Raw genomic sequence first — 16866 nt, 5'->3', positions numbered from 1 at the left:
AGGGGCTGGGGATGTTCCTCCGTGGGACTTTTCTTGCACACAGGTTGGATCCCTGTTACTACAAATATCCCCGAGCACCACTGGGAGAGCCCCTGTGCACAGAGTCTGGAGGAGTCCCAGGCACTACCAGTTGCGGCCAAATAAAACAAAAAAACTGAGACACAAAAAGCATGGAGGCTCAGGTGCATGCTTTGCCCACTGGAGGCCTGAGTTCACACCCCACCGCCACATGGATCCTTGAGCACTGCTGGGAGCAACATCCCCCAAGCTCAGAGCCACGAGTAGCCTGAGGGCCACAGTGTGTGTGGCCCAAAAATCAAAACCAAAGCAAAAACAGAAAGAAGAAGTGGAAGTGCTGAGGTATTCTAACCATGGATCATGGATTTGTTGACCATAGAAGTCGGGAGTCCAATCCTCCTGAATAAAAGTGACTTATCCACATAAATTCCAATAGCAGGGGAGATTATAAAAGGTAACCGCTTCCCTCGAATTTCAGTTTCCAAGAGACTTCAGTATTCAAACCCAGATTCTGACTGGGCAAGAAGAAACTGATGCCAATGGTCTTGAAAGTGAAACTCAAACCAATCCAGAGCTGGGGAAACAGAAAGTAAGACCCTTTACTTCATACCCGAGGATATATTTCAGCGAGAGTGTCATGTGGAAGCAGTTCCCAAGGAAACCTCGAACCCTTTTCTGTCTCCGGTTTCTTTTCACTGAGGCTTGAAGCTCGAAGGTCAATGGCGCCCTAAAGCAGCTCCAAATCCCAAAGGGGGGCTAGCTCTTACCTGGAGCCTCTACCTTTTGGCTGCTAGTCACCTGGAAACCTTTCCAGCAGGCGGCTTCCAAAGTCCAACCTGCTTGGTTGAAACCTGACACTTGACAGGCTCTGCTGGGCGGGTGAAAGCTAAACCAGGAACCAGGAAACGCACAAGCCTTCTTTCTGTAGAGCAAACAGCTGGGCTGCCTCCGAGATCCGAGCACCATGGGAAACCAACTGTGCTGCGGCTGCAGGGGACCCTGGTGAGTAGGGGGAACGGGTGAGGGTAACATGACAGCCAGTGCCCTGGAGGCCCAAGAATAAGAGACCTGCAGATGGTCCCCTGCCAACCCCCACTGCCACCTTCCTGCGCCTGGCACCTCCGGGTACCCACACCAGAGAGGCACGACCTCCTGCACTCCTTTCCCGAGACCTCAGAAAACAGCCTGGCCAGCTGTCTGGAGAATGGCCAGCACAGGGCTGAATAGTGAATCAACATTGTCTCTTTGTCGTCCTCTTCCTCGCCTTTCCCTTCCCCAAGCAGAGATGATCACTGAAGCCCTTGGCGAGTCTTTTGTCACTTTGCAATCTCATTTCATTTTCCCAGCGATCCCGTGGGGTCCGTAGTCTGACACCTTCTATTTTACCGTCTAAAAGGGGAAAAAGCTGAAGTCAGAGGAGTTACCTTGGCCGAGGTCACGTGGCGAGCAAGCATGTAAATCAAGATTAAATCAAGATTCCAAACTAGGGACTCACCCTTACTTTTAAGCACTCCATAATATCTCCCAATAAAGATAATTGCCTTCGGAGAAAATGTTTATTGTGGTTTTGGTACCACACCCGGGGGGGGGGGGGGGGGGGGGGCTCTAGGGCTACTCCAGGTTCAAAGGATTGTTCCCAGCAGTGATGGGGAACCCATGCTGTGCAGGGTTCTGCATCCTTTCAGCCCCCACCCCACCCCCCCAAGAGCTCTCTCCAGGCCTGGAGAAATGTTTACTTAAAGGTCAGGAGTGAGGAGGAGAATATTAATGAAATATCTGAGTATCACTTTTATACGTATTTGCTGTGTGAACTTGGGGCAAAATCGAACACTTTTTTTTTCTTCCTACATAAAATATATGTATTTCATTATAAGAATAGATAAAAATTAACCCCCAAAACCAGAACCAGTGACCCATACTGAAGATCACTGATTTGATGGGCAGAGGAAATGTGAATGCCTGAGTGAATTATTTGTACTGTCTTTATTGTCCTTTCTCTGTGTTATCACTGTAAGCCCCTGGGCCTGATTTTATCGTGACTCCTGCTTACTTAGCAGGAGGCATTCCAAGCCTGAGGATGTCTTATTTATGAATAAACCATCAGTAAGTCTACAGAGATAGGTGAGGGACATTGGAAAAGCTCACAGACTCTGGAGTCAGTTCACTGGATTCATCAAGTTCTCCCTATTATTCATTTATTCATTCTATGACTAAGTAAATAATTTTTTGATTAGTCATAGATTTTTTTTGATGAGTCATGTACTACGAAAAATGAAGACAACATAGAAATAGTAGGAAGTTCGTTCACTGGCTTCTTGCTTAAGGTACCAAAGTTCTAGAACCTTGAATGAGTCATCAGCAAAAGGAGAACAGGGATACATGATACATTCCCCCAGGATGATTGGGGTGGGGGTTGGGGGGCAGTGCCAGAGAGATAGTACAGCATGTTCATTTCTAGCTTTGCATGTAGCCAGTGGGGTTCGCTCCCCAGCACCCCATACCATCCCCTGAGAACTGCCAAGAGTTACCCTTGAACACAGAGCCAGAACTGAGCCCAGAGCACTGCCAGGTATGTCCCCCCCAAACAATAGCAGCAGCAACAACAACAAAAAAGGCTTTTTCCAATTGAGATGTCCTACAAACATAAGATTTCTAGAAATTCTAGAAGTTTCTAGAGAAGGTTGCTCATCTTTCTCTCGAAGCCTTCCTAGTCTTTGACTCGTTCTTCCTTTGATGGTGGTAATCGGTGACATCAGCTTTGACTGAGACTCATCACGTGCCATGAGACTCATTCTAAGCATTTCACATTCACTCCTTTTTAAGAGATTCCCTTTTCCCTCCTTTGGTTTTTAGGCCATACCCATCTGTGCTCAGGGTACACTCGTGGTGCTGGGTACATACATACAAGACACACTTCTTAGGGGCTGGAGCATTAGCATAGCAAGTAGGGCGTTTGCCTTGCATGCGGCCGACCTGGGTTCAATTCCCAGCATCCCATATGGTCCCCTGAGCACCGTCAGGAGTGATTCCTGAGTACAGAGCCCCTGAGCATCGCTGGGTATGACCCAAAAAGCAAAAAAAAAAAAAAAAAAGACACACTTCTTACCTGCTGTATAATCTCTCTGGCCCCTATTTTATTTCATTCTTATAATAATTCCTGAAGATTTAGTGTCTTCTATTTTCAGTTTTTTAATAAAATTAAACTCTACCAGGGCTAGAGAGATAATACAGTGGGTAGGGCACTTTCTTTGCGTATGGCCAAGCAAGGTTTGATACACCATTCCAAAATGGCCCTCTACCAGGAGTGATCCCTGAGAACAGAGACAGGTATAAGCCCTGAGCACCACCATGTGTGGCCCCCAAATTGAATTAAATTGATCTACTAAAGACAGTGATGGAGGGATAGTGGCCCTTAGGTGGTGGAGCTAGTGCACTGACATTACATGCCTAAAATAATTATTAAGAGTAATGCTTTTATAAATAATTTTACCTCAATTTAAAAAACTAATGTGCGAACACACACACACACACACACACGGAAAGTGAAAGTCCAACAAAGTTCAAAACTTGCCCAAGGTCACACAGTGAGTCTGTCTAACACTGTCAGTTTCGATCTAGAGGCCTAGCTAGGAACACACTAGATACTCTAACCAAACTATGGTTAAAATATGGTCTTCCTCATAAGATATTCACTGTCATTGTCACTGTCCTCCTGTTGATTTTGCTCGAGCGGACACAGTAATGTCTCCCTTGTGAGACTTCTTACTGTGTTTGGCATATTGAATACGTCACGGGTAGCTTGCCAGGCTTTGCCGTGTGGGCGAGATACTCTTGGTAGCTTGCCGGGCTCTCCGAGAGGGGCGGAGGAATCGATCCCGGGTCGACCGCGAGCAAGGCAAATGCCCTACCCGCTAGGCTATCGCTCCGGCCCCAGAAACCATTAGGACTGAACATTTTTTCTGCATTCATTTTTAAAATTAATTTTGTGTGAAAGCACCATCATTAAAGCATGAATGATTTATAAAGTCAGTCATAGTTACTTCAAGCACACAATGTTCCAACACCAATCCCACCACCAGTGTCAATTTAACTCCACCATGTCCTCAGGTTCCCTCTCACCTCACCCTCCCACCTCGCCCCCACCCACTCCCCCAAACCCCACTCCTGTCTGCCCCGCCAAAGGGCACATTTTTAAGTTCCGTTGCTTAAGTTTGGATCTCATGCTTTCAGTGCTGTTGGTTCTGTGATCCAACATCTATGTTCCAAAAAGGGGCCCATTGCTCCTAACCCAGGCCCGTTACCCCGTGAGTGCCTGTCATTATTTCCCCTTCCATTTCTTTCCTTCCCTGTCCGCATTTCTAGAATCCAAGGCCCAAAATAATCGAGGTATCTCCTCTTTGATACCTTGCATCACCTCATTCTGCTGGTCTATATTACAGAAAACTGAGATTATCTGTATTTGTCCTTCTTCTGACTTAACGTCACTTAACATGATATCCTCCAGTTCCATCCAAGTCCAGCAAACTGAATGATTTTATTTTTCCTTGCAGCTGCATAGTATTCCATTGTGTATATATACCATACCTTCACTGTCCACTCACCCGTCATTGGACACCTAAGCTGATTCCACATCCTAGCTCTTGTTCCAAGTGCTGCAGTGAATTATGCTGTGCATATGTCATTTTGAATAAATGTTTTTGTGTCCTGGGAGTAGACACTAAAAAGCGAAATCGCTGAGTCATATTGCAACTTATTTTAGTAAAAATTCTGAGAAATCTCCATATTATTTTCCATAGGAGTTGAAACAGACAGCATTCGCACCAGCAGTGGGAGAGAGTTCCTTTTTCACCACCTCCCCACAAACAGATTGTTCCCAGCTTTTTTGATATGTGCCATTCTCACTGGTGTAAGATGCTGCCTCATTGTTGTCTTGATTTAGATTTCCCTGATAAATGAGGATGAGTACATTTTCTTTTTATTTGTTTATTTATTTATTAATGTAGGAGTACTTCTATTTATTCAGCCACTGATTAGGCTGATTGAATTGGGCATGAACTCCACCTTACTTTTTTTTTTCATTTTTTATAATTTTATTTATTGAATGGCTGTGAGAGCAGCTACAAAGCTTTCGGGTTTAAGTCTTGGTCATACAATGAAACACCCATACCTTCACCAGTGCCCATTCTCCATCACCAAAAAACCCAATATACCCCCATCCCACACCCTCCCCCTACCTGTGGGGCAGATGATTTCCACATTACTCTATCTCTCTCTACTTTGATTACATTCAATATTTTGACACCTGACCCACCATTATTATTTGGGATTTTACTCCAACAGAGGATGAGTACATTTTCATGTGCCATATTGTCCACCTGTTTGCCAATAATCAGACTGCTTATTTCCTCTCTAAATCTTTATTTCTTATTGTCTCAAGAACTTCCGGAATTAAAGATACTATGACAATTGAAAAGAATTTTATTTCGAAATGTTCTTTGTTGTTTTTGAGTAAAAAAGTAATAGACATTTTCCATATGTGGAGGGGCTGGAGCAATAGCACAGCGGGCAGGGCATTTGCCTTGCACGGGGCCGACCCAGGTTCGATTCCCAGCATCCCATATGGTCCCCTGAGCACCGCCAGGAGTAATTCCTGAGTGCATGAGTGAGCCAGGAGTAATCCCTGTGCATTGCTGAGTGTGACACAAAAAGCAAAAAAAAAGAAAATGTGAAAAATACCAAAGAGCAGAAAGTAAGAAGATACCATAAATTTTAGTCCCAGAGAGGACAGAGACATTTTAATACATTTCTATGCAATACTTTTTGTTGTTGTTGTTGGCTGTTTTGAATATATATTTATATATTTATTTTTAATTTTTAAATTTTATTTTAAGGGCGTTCGCCTTACAAGCCGCCAACATGGCTGACCCGAGTTCGATTCCTCCGCCCCTCTCGGAGAGCCCGGCAAGCTACCGAGAGTATTCGATATGCCAGACACAGTAACAACAAAGTCTCCAATGGAGACGTTACTGGGCCCGCTCGAGCAATCCATAGTATGCAATCCTTTTAAAATTCCTATGTATATAGTTTTTGTTTTTGTTTTTTTTTTTTTTTGCTTTTTGGGTCACACCCGGCGATGCTCAGGGGTTACTCCTGGCTCATGCACTCAGGAATCACTCCTGGCGGTGCTCCTCGGGGGACCATATGGGATGCTGGGAATCGAACCTGTATCGTCCATCTTGGCTGCGTGCAAGGCAAATGCCCTACCCGTTGTGCTATTGCTCCAGCCCCTGTATATAGTTTTTAATCTCCAAATATTTTATCTCTTTTATTAAGTTAATAAAGGAAAATTTTTATTCATGCTATTGGGTGTTCTTATATTTTTCATAAATGGGTACATAATGTTGTTATTGGTTATGCCATTTTATTTCATCAGGTACCAATGTTGGACATTAAGGTTATTTCCCATGTTTTACAATTTAAATAATGCTATAATGAGCATCCATATTTGCAATGGATTATTTCTTTGTTTGTTTTTTTTTTTTTTTTGGTTTTTGGACCATACCCTATGGTGCTTACTCCTGGCTTTATGCTCAGAAATAACCTCTGGCATTACTCAGGATGCCATATTGGATGCTGGGGATCAAACCCCTGTCAGCCACATGCAAGGCAAACACTCAACCCAGTCTACTAACCTCAAAAATATTATTTCATGGGATATAGAATTGCAACATCATAGGATATTTATGTTTGAGACAAACTTTTGCATTCTTAACTAAAAATAAAATACAGGTGCTCAAGAGATAGTACAGTGGTTAGGGCACTTGCCTTGCACGTGACTGACCCGGGTTCAATCCCGCTACCCCATATTGTTCCCCAAGACCCACTACAAGTGATCCCTGATCACCACCAAAAACAAAATATAAACTAAAACCACATCAAAAATTTGAAAAGTAATAAAAATTAAATCCAATCATCTATGAATTAAATCTAATACTTCTTTTAAGTTGTGTCCAGGTTTGTGCAATGGCCAAGTTGGGAAGAAGTTATTCACTAAATTTGAATAATCCAAGTCAGTGTCAAAGTAGTGTTGATTTTCTTTTGATCTATTTAAGTAGAAGAAAGACAGTAGTGATAAGGAACCAAAAATCTCAGACAGGATAAGTCTCTGACTCTAAACAACAGTAAGAGAATGGGAAGTAGAAAGATTCAGAGTAATTTCAAAGATCTTTCTTTTTATTCTTTTTTCTTTTTTTTTTGTATTTTAGGCTACACCCAACAGTGCTCAGGGCTTACTCCTGGGGAGCCTGTGGAACTATAAGTGGTGCCTTGGATTGAGTCCGTTTGGCCACTTAGAGAGCGAGCTCCGTATCCGCCATACTATCTCTCTGGTCCCCTCCAAGTTTCTTTTTCTGGGGCTGCAGCGATAGCACTGTGGGTAGGGGCGTTTACCTTATATGTGGCTGACCCAAGTTCGATTCCCAGCATCCCATATGGTCCCCTGAGCACCATAAGGAGTAATTCCTGAGTGCAGAGCCAGGAGTGACCCCTGTGCATTGTGCATTGCTGGGTGTGACCCAAAAAGCAAAAATACATAAATAAATAAATCACGATCATGATCACAATCATCCTGTTGTTTGTCGATTGCCTCGAGCAGGCCCCAGTAACATCTCCTTCGTCCTAGCCCTGAGATTTAAAGTGCCGTATTCAGGCTCTTTCAGGGTTAGGAGAATGAGACCCATCATTGTTACTGGTATTTGGCTTATTGGGTATGCCACGGGGAGTTTGCCAGACTCTGCCGTGTGGGCAGGTTACATTCAGTAGCCTGCCAGGTTGTCCAAAGCCATTTATTTATTTAAATAAATAAATAAAAAGTTTCTTTTTCTGAGCCACCTTTAGATTCCAATGAACATACTAAGGGTTCTCAACTCAGTGGAGCTGCATTAAAACTAAAAAATAAAACCAAACACACTCTGTCTAATAAATGTGGAAAAATTCCTCAGTAGTAAAATTAACGTGATTTATGAGTCTTCTTTCTCTCTCTTTTTTTCTCTCTTTCTCTGCCTCCCTCTCTCTCTCTCCCACTTCTGTCTCTCTCGGTCCCACCTCCCTCTTCTCCCTATTAGCAAAAGAAGGAAACTTCCTCTGTGAGACAGAAGTCAGACAAAGAAAGTTGGTTCTTGTGAGAGCTGGAAATGTACTAGCAAGGAAAAGCATGAGAAGTCAGTCCCAAACTATTCAACCTATTTCCTCAGACTGCTGCTGGTTCTCTGGCCATCCAACAATTGACAAGTCACATAGACACACTGGCCCCACCGGGACCCCAGGGGCTCAGAAATGAATATATTCGGGGCTGGAGTGATAGCACAGCGGGTAGGGCGTTTGCCTTGCACGCGGCCGAGCCGGGTTCGATTCCCAGCATCCCATATGGTCCTCCAAGCACCGTCAGGAGTAATTTCTGAGTGCATGAACCAGGAGTAACCCCTGTGCATCGCTGGGTGTGACCCAAAAAGCAAAAAAAAAAAAAAGAATATATGAAGCCTGTCCTGCAGCAAGGGCATGCTAGCTGAGCCACTCTCCAAATCCAGAGCTCCCTGTGTGGTGCACTATAAAGGTTAAATCTCTCTCACTTTCTCTGTTAATTAAAAATAAGTACAGGGCAGCAGGAAGAGAGGCTACCTGTTAGGAAAGGATTTTGAGGGACCCTACTTAATGAGCAGTAGGTATTGGCAGGGTTGGCAGAAAAGGATGGAAGAAGCAAGAGGGTCTCTGAATTCAGGCATATTCTGTTATTTCACAGATTCCCTTGACGCTCTGAAGAGATTAGCCTGTCAGACAGTCCCAGAATAGCCCACAACCCAGCTACCTCCCTGGCATTCAATAGCTGCTTGCTTGACACTGTCTTTTAGGTTAGGTTCTGTCAGTTATACCACTCCACCTTCCAGAACCAACCCTTTGGGAAGATGTGTGGTACCATGATAAATGCTTTGGGACAGGGTGAATTTTTGTTAGCAGACCGAGTGAAGGTCCCATAATGTTAGAGCAGATAAATGACAGGGCGCCAGGGCTCTTACCCACGAGTGATCTGTTTTTCTTTTCACAGGAGCTGCCCGTCTGTTTTTCAGAGGAAAAAGAAGACAGGTAACCGGGATTAAGGGGGTGAGAGGCAAATCACAGAAAAGAAGGTAATAGAACTTTCTGGTATCTTTGAAAAGGGCATAAAGGAACAGGATATGAAAACCCAAAGGCCCAGAACAGGTGAAGGGATAAAGGAGCTGTGTGTGTGTGTGTGTGTGTGTGTGTGTGTATTTATGCACAACAAAAATTTTGTCTTTGTTTTGGGGCAACACATGATAATGCTCAGGGCGTACTCCTGGCTCTGCACTCAGGAATCACTTCCAGCGGACTGGAGGGGTCGTATGTGGTACCAGGGATCGAACTGGGGTCAGCCTCCTACAAGGAAAGCACCTTACCCTGTGCATTTCCCCTCCACACACAATATTACACAGCTATAAGAAAAGATGAAGCTTGTGGGGCTGGAGCGATAGCACAGCAGGTAAGGCGTTTGCCTTGCACGTGGCCGACCCGGGTTCGATTCCCAGCATCCCATATGGCCCCCCGAGCACCGCCAGGAATAATTCCTGAGTGCAGAGCCAGGAGTAACCTCTGTACATCACCGGGTGTAACCCAAAAAGAAAAAAGAAAAAAGCAAAAGATGAAGCTTGTAATTTGCCATCACATGGAAGGAACTGGAGGCCACTATGTTAAGCGAAGTAACATAAGGGTCCAGCAAAGATATAAAGAGGACTTTGGGGGTAGAGACAGGGAAGAGGGGGTGCTCTTTCATTTGGATTTTTTTTACCCCCTTAGGGAGCCAAACTAGAGGGGCACAGAAGCTGCAGGAGCAGCTGCAGCAGAATGGCACAAAGGTAAGGAAGGGGCACTCTCCACGAGCAATGGGGGCGGGGGGAGGGGAGATGCTCTGGGACCCCAGCACAGCCTTTCCCTCTGGGTCTTGCATATCTCAGACCTCTTCACCGAGGAGCAAAGCTGGTACCCACAGTGGAGAGGGATGCCACAGCTCCGTAAGGCCAGGGGGCGAGCTAGGACTCTCCCTCCATGCCTTCCAGACCCCGCGTACAGCAGGCCCCACGGACAGACGGCACGGCAGGCAGCCTGCCCGCCCGAGGGAGAGAAGCGCCAGGTCCGAGGAGAGCAACTTGCATTACGCGGACATCCAAGTGTGCAGCCGCGGCCACACCAGCGCGCCCAGATGCCAGCCCTCGGAAACGGCCACCGAGTACGCGGTCCTCCGTTTCCCGCAGGCCACCCCTCGCTACGACAGCAAGAACGGGACGCTAGTGTGAGCGTGGGCGAGGAGGGACCCGTCTCCACCATGTCACCCCCACTTGCGGGGGGGCGGTGGGGGTCCCCCTGCGTCGTCGGGGAACCCGGTGGCCGTGGCGGCCACGTGTTGAGCGCGAGGACCCCCAGCCTGGCTTCCTCCCGTGGACCTTGCTCTTACTCTGGCAGACTGGGGGTATTGGGGTTACCCAGCCTCAACCCAGCGCCCCCACCCAGAGTCCAGGAGGTGCGCGAAGAGGAGGGAGGCTGCTGGCCGCTCCCCTTCGCTCCCGGCTGGAGGAAAGCGCATCCAGGCAGGTTATCCTGCAACGCATCCAACCCATCCTGTTGGACTGGACGTTCTTCCAAAGCTGGGGCAGAGGCGTTCAGAGCGCGGCCCCCCAAGGTCTCTCGGGGTCACTTCCCGAGAGGTGAGTGGCCGGGGAAGGAAGCAGGACCGAAGCGTTCAAGAGACTACGGGGCTGAGGACTTTCTCGCACCACTGGGTTCCAAGGCCTCGCAGTCTCGTCTATGAGCCACTGACCGCCACGCACCGCCAGACCCGGACGTTCCCCCTGGCTGGACAGTCGGATTTGACGCGTGCGGAGCCTCGAGGATCAATAAATCGCATCAGGAACACGCCCGCCCCGTGCAATTTCTGCAGAGACGTGGGCGTGGGGTGCGGGTGGGGGTGTCTCGCGCAGCCCAGGGCCAGCTTTTGAGGTCCCGCCTGCAGAGGGGCCTTAGTGCCCCCCAGTCGCCCCACCTCTGCTGGCCTCCTCTAGGCCTTTCGGGAGTTGCGGCTGGTTTTCAAGCGCCGGTCCGCGGTTTGTAAAAATGCAAATAAAAAAAAAAATCACCTAGTACCAGTAAGGAATTTCGGCTCCAGCCTACAGAGGTGGGGTCTGGACCAGCCCGAGACGGTCGTCGGGGCAGGCCCGGGGGCGGGGCCGGGGCTGCCTGGAGCATCGCCAGCCCGGCTGGAGGCTCGCCCCGCCCCCCGCGTCTCCATGGCAGCGGGGACGCTGCGGCGGCGACGCGGTCGCGGGAGGAGGCCCAGAGAGTTCGCAGAGCTTGGGGACAGACATGTTGGAAGTACACAGATCTACCTAAGAGGTAGGTGCTCAAAGGCGGTGGGTCCCTGGGAAGTAGCATCACTACCGGTGGGACGTCCCGAAGAGACCTGGGGGGGTTAGGGGGGACACACGCAGGGTCTGGACAAAGAGGGGAAAGTTTCCAGTTCCAAACTCGCTTCCGAAGTCTCGGTGTGCAGCTCCCGGTTCAGACATGCAGAGTTTGGTGACAAGTATTGCTCTCTCAGCCTGTATGTCATCCTCTTCGGTTATCTGCCCATCGGGGTATTTTGCCCTTTGGATTGTCCCCGGGAGGGTGATTACTAAAAGAGAGTACTGGAAATGGAATCGCATCACCGAGGTAAAGAGTTGGTACCAACTTCGTAGAAGATGAGAATTCAAAGAACTCAGGTGAACGTAGCCATACCATCTGGACCGGTGGATGCAGTGTAATGCAGATGGCATTCATCTCCTCCGTATCCATATCATTTCCAGGCCTGTTCTCCAAGACCCGGTGCAAGCTGATCCAGAAGAGCTAGTCAGATCACTGCCTCCGCCACTAATTAGCAGAGCAACCCCCCATACCTATTTATATCCGATTAACTGAGAGTAATAAAATTATTTTCAAGGCTTGCTTACTGTGATGGTCAAATAAGATGTAGGTGTCGAGGAGGCCTTGCAGGAGGCCGACTGGATTTGGTCCTTGGCATCCCATAAGGTCCCCGAGTACACACAGGAATCTTTATGTTCAAATATATGTTTGAATTTAGTAATTCCTGAGTGCAGAGCCAGTGACCCCTGAGTGCAGTGACCCCTAAGCATTTCTGGCTGTGGTCTCCCTCCAAAAAAAAAAAAAAAACCAGAAAACCAAAAAAGCTGTAGGTGACAGCACTTTGTAAACTTTGTAAAGTGCTAGGTATAGTGTTCAGCCTTAGAATATCGTTAAATTGATTTCCTGTGGGTGATGGTAGATAACGCCAATGTGTCTCCCTACTGGCTTCAAAGTTCTTCCTGTGGTCTTTGAGAAATATAAAGGGGAGGGGCCAGCGCCATAGTACACGTGGCACCTCCGGGTGCGGTCCCAAAAAACAAAAGAAAATTCCAATGGTCTGACGAGGGTTTGCTCTCTAGCACCATATATGGTCCCCTTAGGCCTGCCGCGAATGATCCCTGAGCACAGAGCCAGGAGAAAGCCCTGAGTACTACCAGGTGTGATCTCCCTGCTCTGATCCCTCGCCCCAATCAAACACATCCTAGACTTTCCAATGATGGATAAAATAATGCTCCTGGTTACTATTGCCTTTGAAATAGTCCTGTTGTAATAACAATAATAATAATTAATAACAATTAATTATATATTATATATTATTATATAATATAATTAATAATATATTATATAATATAATTAATAATTAATAACAATAACAATATCTTGGGCTGGATTTCCTGTTAAGTAAAATCCTATTTCTGTTACTTCTAAATAACAAAAGTGGGTTGGTTTGGGGGCAGAGGCCTAACCCTACTGACTGTACTCGCTTTGGGAAATGTTTTTCCTATCTTGTATGTTTGTATTGCTTTCTTTATTTTAAGGGCCCCTGATCCAGATCTTCTGGCAACTCTGAAGATGGGAACCCAAGTGGTTGTGAGGCTTTGTAACCCCCTGACCCCAACAGAGCCCTCTGTAAGTCCCCCGTGATGCTGGGAGTAGTGTGATAGCAACAGTAGAACTTCAGTACAGTTCTGCGACTGGGAATTTCTCCAGCGGGAGTCAGATTCTGGCGTGGAATTGTAGTATGTTTGCTTTCTTTCTCTTCTTGTGGGGATTCTAGCTCAGTTGATTCACATGCAATTAATAAAATCAGGCAGATTGAAAAATCCTATTAACCAGAACGTTTTAATCAAAATGTTTTAAATCAAGTTTGTTACAGATCATTTGAGAAATATTGCAAGCCATGGCTTAAAAAAAATCTTCTCTTACCTAGAAGCAGTCACTCTGGATATTTTAGTCTTTGTGCTTGTGTGCTTCTAGGAACGAAACCCAGAGTCTTGTACTTGCAAAACATGCATACAGTATTTTCCCTATGTATTTACATACTTGGGTTCATATTGTGCACACTTTTTAACTTCTGCTTTTTTTAATTTGGGTTTTTTTTGGGGTAGGGGCACCCCATTGATGAAACTCAGGACTTTAAACCTATAAGTTATTCACTCTTCTGCTTTTTTTATCTTTAAGTTTTATTTCACTACATTGAAGGCTTGCCACGCAGTGCTCAGGGGACTGTAGGAATACTCCCAGCAATAAACCACCTAACTCTGTGGGTCTAATTATTCACTGAGGCAGGAGCTGGACCAGAAGCCAATAGTTTGGGGGCTCACACTCAGGTCCTACTGTAGATAAGGCATGTGTCCCAGCCCTGTGAACTCCCTCCTAGTCCCTTGGCCTTGGCTTTTTTTTTTTTTTTTTGCTTTTGGGTCACATCCGGCAATGCACAGGGGTTACTCCTGTACTCCTGGCTCTGCACTCAGGAATTACTCCTGGCGGTGCTCAGGGGACCACATAGAATGCTGGGAATCGAACCCGGGTAAGTCCGGCGTGCAAGGCAAATGCCCTACCAGCTGTGCTATCTCTCCAGCCCCAGCCTTGGCTTTGTTTATCATATGTAAGTTCATGCAGAATTGCTCATTGCTTCTTTTAAGAGATTGGGGATGGAGTTCATGTGGAATGCCTTTTGTGTAATGAGGTCTTGGGTTTTTATCCCCAGCATCACAGTCACGATCACGATCATCCTGTTGTTCATCGATTGCCTCGAGCAGGCACCAGTAACGTCTCCTTCTTCCTAGCCCTGAGATTTTAAAAGAACCATATTCAATGCTCTTTCAGGGCTAGGAGAATGAGACCTATCATTGTTACTGGTATTTGGCATATTGAGTACGACACGGGAAGTTTGCCAGACTCTGCCATGCGGGCAAGGATACTTTGGGTAGCCTGCCAGGTTCTCCAAAGTAAAAACGAGATAATAAGATGTTTTATTGTCCCAGCTTCCAGGAGCTGGGTTTTATAGTCTCTGGGTCTTGGCTGTTGATGGGATCACCTGGCTTCAGTGGCAGCTGGTGGGTGTAACGCCTACTACTGGAAGATGGGGGATCTGGTGGAGAAGGCCCAGTACCGATCTGAGCAGGCTTGGAGATCTCAGCCCCGGGACCCGCATGCCTGGGTTCCTCTGCCAGTTCCTTCATGCATGAGACTTGTCCGGACGTGTGGAGAGTGGTCTCAGCATGCCTGTGGCTGGTTCTGGAGGTCTTCGGCTGCCAGGACTCTGCTCAGGGCGGGGAGGGAAATTCAACCTGTTCCCCTTCAAGGGGCCCGGTGAGGACAGCTAGGCGCCGGGGTGCAGGAGACTCTGCTTAGCATAAAATTAATAAATAAAAGCTCTTGACATGGGTACTTTTTTTTGGTAAATATAATAACTGTGTGCCAGAGAGATAGTACAGCAGGTAGGGCACTTGCCTTGCATGCCGCAGCCAACTCAGGTTCCATCCCTGGCATCCTATAGGGTCCTACCATTACCACCAGAGTAATTTTTGAGAACCAGGAGTAATTAACCCTTGGGCACTGCTGGGTGTGGTCCCCCAAAACAAAACAAACAAAAAACAGAATGACTATGATTTTCTTCATTGTTCCTTCTTTTGAAACATTTAGTAATTAGCCACTAAATTTAAAAATTACCATTATAATTGAATGACTTTCTCATTTAAGACTTTGCCCCCTTAGGAACTAGAGAAATAGTTCAAAGGACTGGAGGATTTGCCTGGCATGCACAGGGTCCCCAGATTTGATCCCCTTATGCTAGTGGATAAAAGGTAAAGGTAAAGACCCTCCCGTTGATCATATAGCCCTGATATCCCCTAACACTGCTGGAAAATGTAAAATAAAATACCAAAATAAAAGTCTTTAGTATAATGCATACAACGTTCTCCCTATGTATTTACATACTTGAATTCATATTGTCCACACTTTTTAACTTCTGCTTTTTTTATTTGGGTTTTGGGGGTAGGGGCACCCCATTGTATAAATTCCTGGAAATCAAATCCCCAGGACGAAGGATGTGAGACTTTTATGTTAAAAATAAGTTACTTGTTAAAAGAAAATTTATGGTGTCAGATTTTGTATATAACTGTGTCTAGGCAGAGACGTCAGTTGGGAAAAGAAAGGTCTTTGGTAGAAATCTTGCTACTCTTGCAGTAAGATAACTGGCTCCAAAAAAATAGATTAGTTCACAGTAATGAGTTTGGTAACCTGTTACTTGGTTTTTGGGCCACATAACTCTGCAGTGTTCAGGGGCTATTCCTTATTCTGTGTTCCTGATGGTATCTGAGGGACCACATGTGATACAGAGATAAAACCAGGGTTTGCTGCATGCAAGGCAAACACCTTAATCCCTTTACTATCTCTCCCCACCCTTCCCACCCCCGTACACATGAATGGCAGTCCCTCTGCATAGAAGATTTACAATCTTTTCATCATAGGGAAACTCGAGGATCATTTCCAAAATAGCCACCAGATGGCGCTAGTCTTAATATAATTTTTTTAGACTACTGGATAGCTTATGGTAAATAACTTTTGATAGGCGAATTTTAAAAATTCATAAAGAATGTATTTGCATATCTGTTTTTTACAGTTTATATTAAGCACTAGCATCTGGTGATACTTTGGCAATATCCTACTCCAGTCTCTCATCATTCTGTATCTTTTATCCCCTTTTTTTTCAACCCATTCCATCTGTCAGGCTTACCCAGTATCCCCACATACAAATATTGGATTCTCAGTTTTTATAGTTTTCGTTTTGCTATTATTTATTTTGATTTTTTCATTGTTTATGTATAATTGAGTTCTTGAAAATTTTGTTAGGCAAATAAAAACATCTGATAGGTCCTCAATAAGTACTTTAATGAATACTTAATAAAAAGAATGCATTAGTGAAAGAGAAGGAATTATAGAATTATACTAAAGTTTTTTTTTTTTAAGTAAAAACAGGTTTTATTTAGGAGTTTTGAGGAAGGGGAAGGGGAGAGAGAGAGTAAAAGAGGGTAACATGCTCAAGAGAGTACTTGGGGGGCTGGAGTGATAGCACAGCAGGTAGGGCGTTTGCTGTGCACGCGACCCGACCCGGGATTGATTCTCAGCATCCCATATGGTTCCCCGAGCATGGCCAGGAGTAATTCCTGAGTTCATGAACCAGGAGTAACCTCTGTGCATCACTGGGTGTGACCCAAAAAGCAAAAAAAAAAAAAAACCCAATTAAAAAAAAAAGAGAGAACTTGGGCTTCTCCCGGGCACCAAGGGTGCCCCAGTACCCAGTACATGTCCCAGTGTGAAAGTATGAAAGTACACATCTCAAGAGGGAAGATGCAGGAGACACATGCACTTGGGTAT

At 45.8% G+C, this 16866-nt stretch overlaps 2 protein-coding genes across 2 annotated transcripts in view; both read left to right on the top strand.

The window, feature by feature from the left end:
* The first annotated feature begins 935 nt into the window (after positions 1-935).
* On the top strand, positions 936-11204 carry CUNH11orf52 (chromosome unknown C11orf52 homolog). Its single transcript, XM_056107687.1, has 4 exons — positions 936-1020; positions 9119-9156; positions 9886-9944; positions 10146-11204. Exons 1-4 carry the CDS (start codon positions 983-985, stop codon positions 10380-10382), a joined length of 372 nt encoding a protein of 123 aa, XP_055963662.1. The 5' UTR covers positions 936-982; the 3' UTR covers positions 10383-11204.
* Positions 11205-13031: 1827 nt separating this feature from the next.
* The window catches only part of DIXDC1 (DIX domain containing 1), an 84735-nt gene continuing 80900 nt past the window's right edge, over positions 13032-16866 (top strand). The window contains exon 1 of the mRNA XM_056107497.1: positions 13032-13113. Coding sequence (XP_055963472.1) covers positions 13057-13113 — 57 coding nt within the window. The 5' untranslated portion in view covers positions 13032-13056. The remainder of the gene's footprint in view (positions 13114-16866) is intronic.

This window comes from Sorex fumeus, unplaced genomic scaffold, assembly GCF_029834395.1.
Source record: "Sorex fumeus unplaced genomic scaffold, SorFum_2.1 ptg000169l, whole genome shotgun sequence".
Taxonomy (NCBI): domain Eukaryota; kingdom Metazoa; phylum Chordata; class Mammalia; order Eulipotyphla; family Soricidae; genus Sorex; species Sorex fumeus.
This window is presented reverse-complemented; position numbering and strand designations above follow the sequence as displayed.